The 14,757-nt window shown below is 41.7% G+C and overlaps 1 protein-coding gene across 2 annotated transcripts in view; it reads left to right on the top strand.

Moving 5' to 3' along the window:
- MDN1 (midasin AAA ATPase 1) overlaps positions 1-14,757 on the top strand; it is a 135,963-nt gene that overhangs the window by 101,646 nt on the left and 19,560 nt on the right. Inside the window, exons 74-85 of one of the 2 annotated variants that reach the window (XM_019654999.1) lie at positions 859-1,018; positions 3,332-3,478; positions 4,014-4,140; positions 5,181-5,286; positions 5,862-5,977; positions 6,841-7,326; positions 7,585-7,811; positions 8,399-8,554; positions 8,732-8,904; positions 9,876-10,037; positions 12,513-12,650; positions 14,509-14,650. In XM_019654999.1, coding sequence (XP_019510544.1) covers positions 859-1,018; positions 3,332-3,478; positions 4,014-4,140; positions 5,181-5,286; positions 5,862-5,977; positions 6,841-7,326; positions 7,585-7,811; positions 8,399-8,554; positions 8,732-8,904; positions 9,876-10,037; positions 12,513-12,650; positions 14,509-14,650 — 2,140 coding nt within the window. Of the gene's footprint in view, positions 1-858; positions 1,019-3,331; positions 3,479-4,013; positions 4,141-5,180; positions 5,287-5,861; positions 5,978-6,840; positions 7,327-7,584; positions 7,812-8,398; positions 8,555-8,731; positions 8,905-9,815; positions 10,038-12,512; positions 12,651-14,508; positions 14,651-14,757 lie in introns of both variants that reach the window. The other variant, XM_019654998.1, reaches the window with a different exon arrangement.

Raw genomic sequence — 14,757 nt, 5'->3', positions numbered from 1 at the left:
GGTCTCTTACAGGATGGGTGTTCCTGTTTTATGTCCTTTGGTGTGGGGAGCTCTGGGGTTCAGGGGCACCCCTATAGAGTAATTACTTTTGCATTCTTATTGTACTTCCCACCCTGGGTCCGTAGAGTTAGCAGTAGAGCTCCTCAAGCTATTTTTAGTGTTTTAACACTACAGAAAGCATAATGGAAATTGAACATATAGCCGTGATATGGCACTACAGATAAGATGGCTACCAAGTTTATTTTCTTTTGATTATATGTCAACTCACTGCTTCTGTCATGCTGATCAAAAATTTTGGTTTGCTATCCATGACAGCATAGGAATTTTCAGGGATTCTTCAGGAGAAAAAAAGAATGAAAATATGCCCCTATGGACAAAAGCTTGCCCCTTCATCTAATATCGGGGTTCTTGATATTTGAACAGGAAGTGGAGGGTGGGGATGGTAATAGAAGGGGGATTTGGTGGGTCAGTTTAGCCTTGCTGTGTGCCTGAGAAACAGTGCGGCAAGCACCTCAAAGGCAGCAGTCACTCATTCTGCTGTGTTCAGAGAGCAGAACTGGAGTCTCCTTATGGCTAGCACAGAAAGCATTGCCAGAGGTGGGGGTGGCGGTCCTTTACTTCCACTATCTCATATGGAGCAACAATGCAGTTTCCTAAATATCCATGGTACATTCCTATTTTAATATTGGTGATGCTACTCTTGTGCTTGTGAGATTTCAGAGGTGGTGAGAAGAGAACTTAATATTTGCTGAGCTGGGCGTGTGTGGAGGGGTGCCGCATTTTAATTTAGCACTTGTGCACGCTTGTGCTTTTACTGTTGTTCTCGTCAGGAAAACTACCCTGTGCTCTGTCTCGTAGGCCACAATTCCAGAACAGTGTCACAGCGCTCCTTTCCCCTCGGAGGGGGAGCTTCTGTATCGCTTGCCGAAGCTCATGAAGCGAATGAGGAGGGTGTGCCTGGCGCTCATGAAGGAAAGTCGCCTCCCTCACCTGGTGGAGGGCCTTGATCAGTTCACCGGTGGGTGCCAGCTGCCAGGGGCAAAGCGGGGCTTTGCTCTCTTTCTTTTCCCCAGTGGCCCAGGAGGGCTGCCAGTTTGTCACCTATGTCCTCTTTTTGTCATCTTGAATAGTGTTGAGCAGTTAATTGAATGAACAAGTGGGCTAAAAACCAGCAGAACCCAGACATAGGAGCCAACTTGAGATTATACAAACTTTGATCACAGTTTTCATCTTGTCCTCCTCGCATGTAAACTAGTGCTGTGTTAGACCGTTTTCTACTACAAGCTTGTCTGTATCAGCTCTTGTTGGTTGGGGCAAGGGTAAAGGGGATGGAGATGGATTACCCGGAATCACTCACCTGCCCCCACCTGTCCAAATGTTGTCTCTCTTGAGTTAAAGGAAAAGGAAGATTTAAGCAGTCTTTTTGCTTTCTTTATTTCAAAGAGGTATGACAGTTTCATCTCCCTGGCCATCCCTCTTCAGGGAAATGGAGAGCCAAGATTTGCTCTGTAGTATAGCAGCAACCGCTGGGGTCGGAACCCAGAGCCTAATAAATAGTTTGGGCTCTTGGCAGCCTTTCTTTTCACCACTCCTCCCACCACCTCCCCCAGTGTGTGTGGTGTCAGAGTGAGTCTGGTGCTTTTAGGTTACAGTCTGGTCTCAGAGAGCTCTTTACTTTTAATGCTTTTTTTTTTGGACTGCCGGTCACGGTGACTCACGGTAGCCGAGCTCCAGGTCGAACTGTTGTTCACCATCTTAGCTGTTGAGGGCGCAGTGTCACCAGCCCACATGCGGGATCCAAACCAGGGCCCTGCTGCCCAGAGCCGGCGTCCCAAGCCAACTCCCAACCAACGGGCCACTCGGCCGGCCCAGGAGCTCTTTTAATTCTTGTTAGAATGATAGCCTACTGTCCATTGCTCAAGGTGACCTTTCTCCTGAGCCTGGTGATGAATGGAATACAAGTCCAATGCATCTTCTGGAAAGGGCACCCACTCTGTATGACTCAAAGCATTCTCTCCTCTTAACTCCCCTACGCTGTCAGTGTAATGGGTGTGGTATGCTTGCTGTCATCTGGAAGACAAGATTGCTATAATTATGGGTTGTCAGAAAAGTCATGACGCATTTTTGCAATGAAAAATATAGAAAAAATACGTCATGATTTTCCGACACCCCAATAGTTTGCTAGGGCTGCCTTAACAAAGTACCACATATTGGGTGGATTAAACAACAAAAATTAATTTTCTCACATTTCTGGAGACTAAAAGTCCAAGTTCAAAGTGTCAACAGAATTGGGGTTTTTTTTTTTGGTTTTTTTTTTTGTTTTGGCTGAGACATCCTACCACCTGTTGGCAGCTCAGCTCAGCTCGGGCCGGGCCGGGCATCGAACCGCTGTTGCTCAGAACTTGCACTCTTGAGCGAGCTCTTAACCAACTGAGCCACTCTGACAGCCAGATTTGTTTTTTTCTGAGTCCTCCCTCTCTCCTTGGCTTGTAGATGGCTGTCTTCTCTCTGTGTCTTCACATGGTCTTCCCCTGTGTGTATCTGTGTCTTAATCTCTTCTTTTAAGGACACCAGTCAGATTAGATTAGGGCCCACCCACATAGCCTCAATTTACCTTAATTCCTCTTTAAAGGCCCTATCTCCAAAGATAATCACATTTGGGTCCTGGGGGTTAGGACTGCAGTATGAATTTGGGGGTACACAGTCAGCCCATGGCACTGCCTGTGGCAGGCTGGCAGCACCTTTGTATTGTAGGTACCTCTGGGTATTTAGGAAGGCAGCATGTTGTTGGAGAAAGAACTTGGGCTTTGGAGTTGGTTAGGCCAGAGTTCAAGTCCTGTCTGCAAGTCCACGCTTTAGCTGAATGGACTTTAGAAAGTGACAGACCTCTCTGAGCCCCTCTGAGCAGCTACAAATAAGTGCTTCTGGATTTGTGCAGATTAAAAGAACATCTACCAAGTACCAGGTACAGGGTAGGAGTTCAATATGTATCATATTTATAGGAAATTTACCTCAGGTATTTAAAATTCCTAGTATAAATCACTGCACATAATTGGCGCTTAGTAAGTGCTTTGTTTGCTTGACTATAAATCCCCTAAATTAAAAAAAGTAACTACTTTTATTTGAGTCGTCAAGGGATATGAAATCCCGTATGTTTTTATTTTCTAATTTCCATGCATCTTGATCACTTTAATTGAGAATTTACCAAACACTAGGGACAATGCTAGTTATCCAGGATATAAAAATGAATGATACCTGGTCCTCATTTCCCAAAATGTCCGTGGTCTTGGGTAATTTTAACATATTAATAAGCTCTTTGTTTTCCCCTCAGGTGAAGTAATTTCCTCTGTGAGCGAGCTGCAGAGCTTAAAGGTGGAGCCTTCTGCAGAGAAGGAGAAGCAGCAGTCAGAAGCCAAGCACATTCTCATGCGGAAGCAGCGAGCCTTAGCAGACCTCTTTAAATACCTTGCAAAAACTGGTAAGGTTCTCACTTGAAGCTTGAAGCCCAATGAGGTATAATCAGCTGCTTTTAGGGAGAGAAGCAACATGGGTGAATTGGAGGTAGTTTGTAGAGTCACGTTGAGATGGTGGGAAACAAACGGTGGCAAGTGCAGCTTTGAGATGCTAGTTATACATACGAAATCCCGTGATGAACCTTTTGTGAGTCCCAAATGTTTTCACACTTTTGTAATGAAGTTTGTCAGATTTTATGTATTTTATTTTCATCACCGTATGCTGTACAACACTCACCCTTTCAAACATAGCTTGGAGTGCAGCACTCCTCAAACTTTGATGTATGTATGAATCACTGGGGAATCTTGTGATAGTGCAGAAGTAGAATTCGGTGGGTGAGGTGCAGGTCCTGAGCATCTGCTTTCTAACAAGCTCCTGGGTGGTGCTGCTCTGAGGACTTGGAGCATCAGTGGCGTAGAGGTGGGCGTGTGGGGGGTGGGGGAATGGCACATCCATTCTCTCCTGAGTTCCTTTACTTAAACATGCTATTTACTTTGTAGGTTTGTCGTATCGCAAAGGTCTTGCCTGGGCCCGTTCAAAAAACCATCAGGAGATGCTTCATCTTCGCCCGTTAGATCTCCGGAGCGCGTTGTCTATAGTCAGCAGCACTCAGGAGGCTGATTCTAGGTTTGTTTTTTTAATTATAAATGGAACCAGTCATTGAAACCTCCATGTCCTTAATTGCCAAAATGGGAAGAGCAATACCATTCTCCTAGCGTTGCTATAAAGATAACATTTAGAAAAGTGCCTGGCTTGTGATCTGGCACATGGTGAGCTGCAGTAAGTGTTAATTTCCTTCTTTTCTTTTCTCTTTCTTTCTTGTATTCCCCTCTTCCATTGTTTTTTTGGGGGTTTTTTTTCCTTTGATTTTTCTGAGGTCTTCTCATTTTATTTGAATGTACAAATGAAAATCTGCAAGAGAATAGCCACATGTTTAGCTGTTTCACGTACATAAACCTCTTGTAAGTTCTAATATATTCTCGAATTTGAGAGCCTGTAAACTTTGAGACAGAGATACCTCGGGGTTAACTATAGCAGAGGTTGTTGTAGATGATGATTTGCATGAAGTGGGTATGACAGACATTTGTGTTTTGTTTGTTCAGTAGCCTTCTCAGTGCTTTAAGTTTGAATTCAACACAACATTGTAAAAAGTAGAAATTTTACATAAACATTTTGGATTTTCAGTTTTTTAGGAAAATTTGACCAGGTGGGCTTGCTTTCCCATGTGGTCAAAAGTTGGCTATAGGTCCCTCCTTGTGACTTGCTCTCCAGTTCACTATGATCCATAACAATCCCTGTTCTCCCACATTTGCTGTCATTACCATGTATGATTTTGTGCTTGGCTGTCCTTAATCATTTGTTATCTCCTTGGCCACTATAGGCGTCAAAATTTATGACCACTAGCTTCTACTGCCAAGACAGTTATGAAGTTCTCGTTAAGGAAACCATATTGTCATCATCATTTATTTCCCCACTGTACTTCTGGTGCTAAGTATGTAATACATCCTTTGCATAAAAGACTGATGAGTGCCTGACTGAATGAGTCCTCACAGAGATAAATCTGTTCAGACTCTTAGCTTTTGGTTGTACCAATCTCTGAGTCTTTAGGATTTGAGGTAGGAGACAATTGTTTTAATTAAGTAAATCATGATTGATTTCTTTTTCAGGCTGCTTACAGAAATTTCATCTTCGTGGGATGGGTGCCAGAAGTATTTTTACTGCTGTGTTGCACGACACGCCAGACTTACTGCAGCCCTAGCAGCTCCTGCCAAGGTAGAATGATAGAACCTCAGAATTGCAAAGGCACAGCGGAAGTTCTGGTTCTGTTCATCCCAGGGTGGTGTTGTCAGACCTTGTCAAGTAATAGCAGTTTGTTACTGGAAGGGACTAGATTTTTATAGAACATCATTAAACTTACAAGGCAAATCAGTATAATTTTGTGCTTAACCATTAGACAGCATCTTGTAATAAATTGTTACTCACCTTTGCCAGCAGGCAAATAAGAAAAATTATGGGAGACAAACCTCAAATTGAGAATGCCATCTTCAGATCTTTTTCTCCTCTTTTTGGGGAAAAAAGCCACTAATGTCGAATTTTGGTGTTAAGCCTAGTTCCTATTCATGGAATATCAGTGATCTGTAGAAGTATCATTTGAGAAGCACTGCTCAAAAAGATCAGTGTGGTGCCTCTAGAGTGCAGCACAGCCAAAACCTTATCTAAGCAAGGGACTCTTCCCCCAGAAAACACTGGAGGAAATAGCTTTCTGGTGGCATGTATCAGGGTGGTGGTGTTTGCCAGCAGCACCTCAACATGCTCTTCTTCCCCCCCCCGCCAACGCCCCCTGCCAGGAGATGGGCGTGGGCAACATTGAACGGTGTAAAGGGTTCTCGGCACATTTGATGAAGATGCTTATCCGACAGCGGCGCTCCCTGACCACACTGACTGAGCAATGGATCCTCCTCAGGTACCAGATGACCTGTTGGGTTTGTGGCAGGAATTAGGAAGGATTGCAGTGGTCAGCTCAGAGTTGGTGCATGTGCTGCTCTCAATTGTGAAATGAAATTTGAGGCTCAGAGAGGTCAGTGGGGTTTCTCTTGGTTTTTAGTAATGGGCCTGTGCCCCCTAGTTCTGATAACACCTCTTAGGAGAATGGGGCCTGAGGATAGAGTCCAGGGCTGAGTAAGACAGTAAATGTTGCCATGGCTGAATGACACCTGGATCTAGAATGAGGGCATATGTGGTTGACAGTCCATGTGGGCTGAGAGCATTCTGTTCATAGTATTGGAGTGTTCCAGTCTCTGGTCACAGGTCAGGTTTGAGTCTGCTTCAGTTTGTTAGGCTTTTGTGGGCCACCGAGTTGCGATTTGCTGAGCCATACATGGGTGATCCTCAACGGAAATAGATATTTAAGAGATGAGAACAGTTAGGAAGCCCATTATCGTGGGTTAAGTGTTAAGAGGTGGTATTTCCAGACTAATCACTTCAACTTCAGCTATTTTCCGCTGCACTCAAGGGTTTATCTAGCAAATATACTACATTTACTAGATTTTTATTTTTTTAGTAATGGTTAGAATCACTGCGTATGTTGAATGTGAGAGGGCTGTAAGGGGGTAGGTGATAAGCAGCAAGTTTTGATACTTCTCTTTAAAGGACTGAAGGATGTGTTTAAATACTTTGGGAGGCATTTTAATAGACTTCTTACCTGTCTCCTTGATTCTGTGAAAAAGCGTATACTTGGTTCAGAAATGGATGAGTTTACTGTTAAAAACAACATGGTGACACAGGTTAAGGTGCTGTGTGTTTTCCCCCATGGCTTTCTCTACCCAGGAACCTCCTCAGCTGTGTGCAGGAGATTCACGGCAGGCTATTGGAGCCACTGCTCTACCCCGTGGCTTTCCCCCCTCAGGAGGGGGTGCAGCAGTGGACAGAGAGGCTGCAGCACCTGGCCATGCAGAGCCAGATCCTACTGGAGCAGCTCTCCTGGTTCCTCCAGTGCTGCCCCAGTGCAGGGACAGCTCCAGGCCACAGTGATGCCCAGGTGCAGGGTCAGCCTTCTGTCCCCTACCCGAAAGGACCAGAGCTCAGCAACGGACAGCTTTTCGGAGCAGTGCCAGATCTCATCCCATCAAATCTGAGCTACCCGTCTCCAGTACCTGGAAGTCAGCTGCCCTCTGGTTGCCGGATGCGGAAACAGGACCCGCTTTGGCAACAGTCAACTTCGAGATTAACAGAGATGCTGAAAACCATTAGAACAGTGAAAGCTGATGTGGACAGGATTAGGCAGCAGTCTTGTGAAACTCTCTTTCATTCTTGGTGAGTATGCCTGTGCCTTTACTCTTCTCGGGGTGCCTGAGTACTTGTTCAGAGTTAAGTAATGGGGTAAAATTATGAAAGGGTTGTGCTTCATTTCAGTCCTCTGTTTTCTCAGTGGATCTGCATAGTGCTTTGTGGTTTATGTCTAGCTGTAAATCTTCAGATACAGCGAGTTTTACCCTGCTTAACATTTTAGTGGTTGGGGGTGTGTGTGTGGTGACCTCTTCTTTCAACATTGTGGCATTTCTGTTGTTGCAGGAAAGATTTTGAAGTTTGCTCTTCGGGGCTGAGTTGTCTGTCCCAGCTCTCAGCTCATTTGCAAGGCCTAGAGTCCTTGTTCATTCTTCCAGGGATGGAGGTTGAGCAAACAGACCAACAAATGGCATTAGTTGAGAGCCTGGAATATGTCAGAGGAGAAATTAATAAAGCCACAGATGACTTTGCTACCTGGAAAACACACCTACTCACTTCAGGCAGCCAAGGAGGTAAGGACTGTTGTTCAGTAAGGGAGTAAAAGCCCAGAGTAGGAATGATGGCCTGTAGATGAAGTCCAGATAATCCTAAAGACACATCATCTTTTGTTGTAGACCTATCTATCCAGTGTTCTAAGGCAGACAGGTGTGGTTGGAACCCACAGCTCTTAACTTTTTTACCTTATTTGTTTGAGTCTCTTGCCTTTGGATTGTCATGTCACTTTTTTTGTGAAACATGAAGGGAGACACCATGGCCGCCTCAGCTATTATAGCCAGTTCTCCCTTAAACTGGAAAGCTGAGGGCGATATTTAAACGAAGCTGGTGTTTATACACAACACAGTAACTATTATTTTCATATTTTTGGCATTCTTATAGCAAAATTGTTCTAATATAAGACAGTAAACTTACAGGTTTATCTAGGTAAGGCCTGTGTCTCATTCATCTTTGTATCCAGCTCAGCTGGGCACAGTGTCTCACCCACAGTGGGCACTTACAGGTGACCATTTATAACAAATGAGAGGGGCTAGTGATTTCTAGAGGCACGGAAGCCAATAGTCAGGGGTTTTGTTTGTTTGTTTTGTACCATGTGACTTTCTAGGAAACCAAATGTTGGATGAAGGGTTTGTGGAAGATTTTGCAGAGCAAATGGAAACTGCCATCCGGGCCGTCCTTTTTGCCATCCAGAACTTAGCAGAAAGAAACAGTAAAAAGACAGAGGAGAACCCTGACCAGACCAGGCCACAGGAAGATGATGGTATGTCTGAAATCAGGCACAAATTAGTGTCATGCTTGACTTAATGTTTTTATTTGATGATTTATTTTTGTGACTAAATGTTTAAGGACAGATGTTAGAAATGGTGGCTGGATGAATGCAGATGAAAAGGGCTTATTTTCTGTTATTCATCATGTTGTTCTTTTCTGTGAATGAAAGACGCAGCAGCAGGCTTTGAGAGACTGCAATCAGGACATCTAACAAAACTCTTAGAGGAAGACTTCTGGGCCGATGTGAGCACTTTGCATGTGCAGAAAATAATTTCTGCTGTCTCTGAGCTGTTGGAGAGGCTGAAATCGTACGGTGAGGACAGCACAGCTGCGAAGCACATGGTAACTAACGGCTCTTTACAAGCTTCTTGCTGTTGGGAGTGGGCTGAGCAAAGAGAGTGGGTTGCACATCGCTCCATGTGGCAGAATCACTTAAGAATTTGATCTCTTTATACATGTACATGTTATTGACAAACTTTGAAAACCTTAGTTATGGCTTGTTAGCTAAGGGTTACAGTCGTAAGATGCACAGGGGGAAAAATGCTAGCAATTCTATAGGCCGGCCGAGTGGCTCAGTTGGTTAAGAGCTCACTCAAGAATGTGAGCTCAGAGCAACAGGATCACCAGTTCGATTCACGGCCCGAGCTGAGCTGCCACTGACCTGCCAACAGGCGGCAGGATGGCTCAGCTAAAAAAAAAAAAACAACAACAGCAACAACAAAAAATGCTAGCAATTCAGAAAATCCATTATTTAGGAGTTCTTTCATCTCCTGCCTTACACACTACTGGGCATTTGGTGTCAGTGGTGGATGTCACTGCCATCAGCTAAGGCTTAATGGCCGCACTCTGCAAATACCACCTCTTTTACAATAAGCCAGCAGAATAAGCTGTAGTCTCCATAATAAGCCCTGAGAAGCAACTTATTTTGTAGCACATTGTATGTCATTATGTAGCATTGCATCCAGTGCCAACTTTGATTCCAAAAAAAAATTGTTTATAAACATTTTCTTTTAACTAAAACCACAACCTTGTTAACTAAATGAGACCTCAGTGGTTGAGAACTTAAAGTGTACTTTTGTGAGGGTTTGTGTGACTAAGGAAGAAATCTCAGTGAGCAGGGGTGTGTGTGTGTTTGTGTATGTATGAAAATATACATAAAACCCCAGTAGTTGCATTTAGTACATTCAGTGTCATACAGCCATCATTGCTGCCTAGTTCTAGAACATTTTCATCACCATTTTATCACCCCAAAGGAAACCCGTTGGTACCCACTCAGCAATGTGAGCAGGCCTTCTGATGTGCTTTGCCCCCAGTTCTTCAGCCAGTCCTGCTGCCTGTTGGTGCGCCTGGTGCCCATGCTTTCCAGGTACTCGGACCTCGTCCTCTTCTTCCTGACCATGTCTTTGGCAACTCACCGTAGCTCTGCGAAGCTGCTCTCTGTGCTTACCCAGCTCTTCACGGAGCTCGCCCAGAAGGTAAGGACTGCGCACGTGGTACACCGTGGGGCAGCTGGGCCAGCCTGTGCCCATTAGTGTTTGGTGTGATGGGCTTTAATTTTGGACCTTCCCAAATAGCAGGAGGTGATGTGCTCTCCCTGTGGACTTTTTAGGGCTTTGTCTGGCACCCTTTTATAAGCCTGTTTCTACCAAAGCCTTAGAACCTGCAGGCCCCCCACTGACGAGCTCCCTAGACTCTAGAGGCTGTCGAAAGGTGGCCCCTGTCCCTTCACACTCTTCTTTCCAGGCCCCCAATTTGAGCTAGACTTCTGGGATAGATGACTCCTTAAGGCTATTAAGTTTTCTTCAAATTATTTAATGTAATTGTGATGAAATGGTAATGGGGCTGTTAGTGTTAAGTGGAGCATTTTTCTTCAGTAAGGAAGTTATTCATTCATTCAGCCCATGTACTCAGTACTGTGAAAAGCACTGAATTTGTAGAGGTTGTAAACCCGACCCTTGAAGTTCAGGAGCAGGAGACCGTCAAATCTAACAGACCCAACATTGTGTGGTAAGTCCAGTCAGTCATGAGGTATCCAGTTCTTGGACTCTTGAGTTTGTCACTTAACCTCTCTGAGCCTCAGTTTCCTCAGTTGTAAAATGAGATCTGCCTACACTCCTTAGCATTTTTGTGAGACCCTCCAATTGAAGTTTTTTGTTTTGTTGTATTTCCTTAGTACTCCAAGATTTTCTCCAAATCTAGGCACAATGCAGATAAGATTCACTTGCAAAAGATAGGAATTTACAAACTAAAGGTGGGGTCTAGGCTTCTTGTAAAAGAGTTCTTAGTTCTAAGTATCTGGAATACTGGAAAGGGTTAAAAAGTGGGAGGCAAGCCCATGCCTTGTATCTAGAGGATAAATACGTATATTTGTTGAGTAATAAGTAAATGAGTACATCTCAGATTTACCCCCTCTATCTAATGCGCACTGAACCAGCCTTACACCCCATCACTTCCTAGTTGAAACATTGCATGCAAGGCAGTGACAGGACAGTGTGGTGAGGGTGCACCGAGATTTGAGTCAACTCTTTGTCCACATGCATCATTGCTCTGGTCTGACAGGTTCTGGAACGATTTGGGCCTGTCTGCCTTGTGTGTGTTTTCAGGTGAGGTGTGGGGGTGGAAGTGGTTCTGATACAAGCAAAGTGCTGAGAGCCCAGCGGCTGCTCCAGCTGCAGCCATTGTAGTGAAGTGCCCTGTGGGACATCTGAATCTTCTTCCTGTGGCCTTATTCTGTCTATACTAAGCATATTTCTTTTAAAATAATGTAGCTCAATGGTAAAATTAGATAAGTTAACCAAAATGTGATTTTTAATCAACTTTATAGGAATATATGTCCTGAAAGTAAATTTGCCTTTCCTTTATTTTGTAAGTATCCAAATTATATTCATATCATTTCTGAGTAGTGTTGAGGGAGCTTGAAAGTAGGTTACACATGGTGCTAAGATAGTAGATCTAGGTTGTAATTACAGCACTTAATCCACAGAAAGCTAAGTCACAACCAGCGTTTGCGGGTCTTGGATCTTTATTTCTTGTTGGTTGACAGCTTATTTTTACCTTATTTTTAGTATGTTTTTATTTTCAGAATGACAGATATCTTGATAATTTGTATATTCTCTGATAAAGTTAAAATTTATGATTGAGAGTTACTGTTTTCTTCTACTTTTTTTATTCATTTTTGTCCTATACACTAGTAGTTGATTTTGCTTTTCAGCTATTTTCCAAAATGACACAGTTTTGTTAACACTTCCTGGACATGACTGTCTGACCTTATTCTCCACTCGAGGCCCCATGCCTGTACCAGGTGCCGGTTGCCAGGTGTTTTGGCAGCAAACAGTTGAGACCAGAAGTGGCATGTTCCCTTAGAGTGACAGGCTTACTTCAAGAGTTGGGGGAAGGCATATTTTTTATATATGATAAAATTAAAATTTTATTTGAGGAGCATCACACAAAATTTTCTTTAATTTTGAAAGTAAAAGTGAAATCTCCCACTTTAATATCTGCTTCAAGTTGCTGTACCTCCAGGGTTACTTGTCTTTTCTCTCTCCTCTCAGGCTAATTTGAGAAGTAAATAAAAAGTAAAGCAGAACAAACCCCTTTGGGATGTAGACACTGAGAGGTTCTACTCTCCTTAGGACTTGCTCCTAAATACAGTACCTTAGTATATTTCATTAAAAGCTTTGTCTTGGCAAAATGACGAATTACCACACACCAGAGGCCTCTACAAAGTCAAAACTTCACATGTTAGATCTGATGTCAAGCTTGGAAACTGCATAATGACTGTTATCACTAAGAAAGAGAAGACTGTCAAAGGCCTTCTTGTACTTCCATCAGATTTAAAATGCTGCACTAGAAAAATAATTAAGCATTTGTTAAAAATTTTTTTCCGTGGCAGAACTGGAAATCCCTTTTTTATTGTTTTTGTGCCTAACTATTCACTCTCTATTTTCAAGGGATTTTGCCTACCCAAAGAATTCATGGAAGATTCTGCAGGAGAGGGAGCGACTGAGTTCCATGACTATGAAGGAGGTGGGATTGGAGAAGGCGAGGGCATGAAGGATGTGAGTGACCAGATAGAAAATGAAGAACAGGTACGTTTTCACACACCTGAAGTATGTGTACGGTGTACAGAAGCTCGTGCCATTTCCCCTTTCTTATCAGTGTTTAAATTACACACATAAATGTCAATGGTTTTCAAACTGATTGTGGAACCCAAGAATACTGGAGTGGGAGGAGTGGGTATAAATAAAACACTTAGAGACCACGGAAAGGAACTTGGCAACACAGCCATTGGTTATGGCTATAATTTGAGAGGGAAATGATTTAAAAATTTTTTATTTTAAATAAGGAGATTTTTGCTGATGATTTTCTAGAGAGTATTTTTGGTAGTGATTGATTTAAGGTAAAAAGCTTGGCTGTTTAAGTCATAATTGCATTAAATAATGCCATTGTTTGTTATTAATAGGTTTTATTGCAGTGTGTCTTTAAGGCATGTTGAAAATTTTAATCTATTTTCTTTTTTATTGGAATCAGGAATGCTTTGAAATATTCAGATACTTGGGACTAAGATTGTTGTGTAGCTTTTTAAAATGCCTCTCATTTAGGAATGATTTTTTTTTTATACATACTACTGTTAGTCATTTATATTAATCAACTTAACTTGAAGAAATAAGAAGTAATGGAATTTCTTTTAATCACTTATAAGTCTAAAGCAGACCATGAATTTCTATTTAAGGTATGGTTAAAGCTATTAAAAATTAAGGCACAAGCCAATTCAAACCTCCCTTCTCTCTGAAAGGAAAACTGGAAAGAAATTAAAAAACCAAAAGAGCACTGCTAGTGTTTATATGGTGGAGTGCTTACTAATATATAGTAGTTAGTATATCTATTTGGCTTTTCTGTAATTTCTCAAATTTAACTTAATCAGCATGCATTACTTTTCTAATGGGAAAAAAAATCAAAGTTAAAACAAAAGGTAAACCTTATAAAAAAATTACAATCCAATGCAAAAAACATTAAGAGGAATAAAAAGCTATCAGAACAATATGGCACTATTAAATTATGTGTATACAAATGCTAATAAGGGTCAAAGATAGCACACAGAGCAATACTATAAATAAACAGAATGAGGTCGATTTATATGTATCAACATGGAAATATATCTAAGAGACATTTTTTTAACTTAAAAAAGAAAAAGTAAATTGCAAAATAGTTGGTAAAGTGCGATTCCTTTTTTTTTTGTTTAAAATGATGTTGGGAGGCAGGTATTGATACATAACACCTATGTTAGTGATCATGGTGTATTTGTCGATAGAGATACACCAGAATGGCACTGGTGGTAATTCTGTGGGAGTTTTGGAAGATGGTGGTGCCATGAGAAATTTACTCTTTCTGTTGAGTTTGGAATTCTTTTAATAAGACTTAATTACTTTTGTATACTAAAAAATGACTTTTAAAATTCAGCCACAATGAAAGACATAACAATCATGAATCTTTTGCCCCAAATATCACATAGAATATATAAGAATATGTAGTTAAGGAAAAGTGAACAAAATTACATTCACAGTAGGTTAATATCTATGAGACATCAAAGTGACAAAAATAGATATTAAAGATAGTGGACAGTATAGTAATATTGACTTTTTTTTATCCTACAGAGAATACATATTCTTTTTAAATATGGATTTTTTATTAATTCACCAAGGAAACCTCAGCAAAATTCTATATTCTCTAATCACAAATGCATTAAAACAGGAAATTAACTACAGAAATGTTAAAGCAAACCAGAAATTATCATGTGTCGTTATCTTGGTTGGTTCTCCTTTTTCTCTCCCCAGTGATAACTTTATAGCATTAACCTTGGCATTTATACATTTATATTCTATTTAGAGCTGAGTAAACATTAGTTAAGCTACTTCTTTGTTTGTTTGTTTGTTTGTTTTTGTTTAGGCAGAAGATACATTTCAGAAGGGTCAAGAAAAGGATACAGAGGATCCTGACTCAAAACCAGACATTAAGGGAGAGGAGAATGCTATTGAGATGTCAGAAGACTTTGACGGGAAAATGCATGATGGGGAGCTTGAAGAACAAGGTTTGAGATTATCACTGCATTCTTGTTTTTGAAAAATAAATATTTTATCTAGGAAATTACATGTTCCCAATTAGGAGCCTGTTATCAACATCAGCATTATGCATTTG

Source organism: Hipposideros armiger, unplaced genomic scaffold (assembly GCF_001890085.2).
Source record: "Hipposideros armiger isolate ML-2016 unplaced genomic scaffold, ASM189008v1 scaffold_234, whole genome shotgun sequence".
Taxonomy (NCBI): Eukaryota; Metazoa; Chordata; class Mammalia; order Chiroptera; family Hipposideridae; genus Hipposideros; species Hipposideros armiger.
Note: the sequence above shows the minus strand (reverse complement) of the source record. Positions and strands in the feature narration are given on the sequence as shown.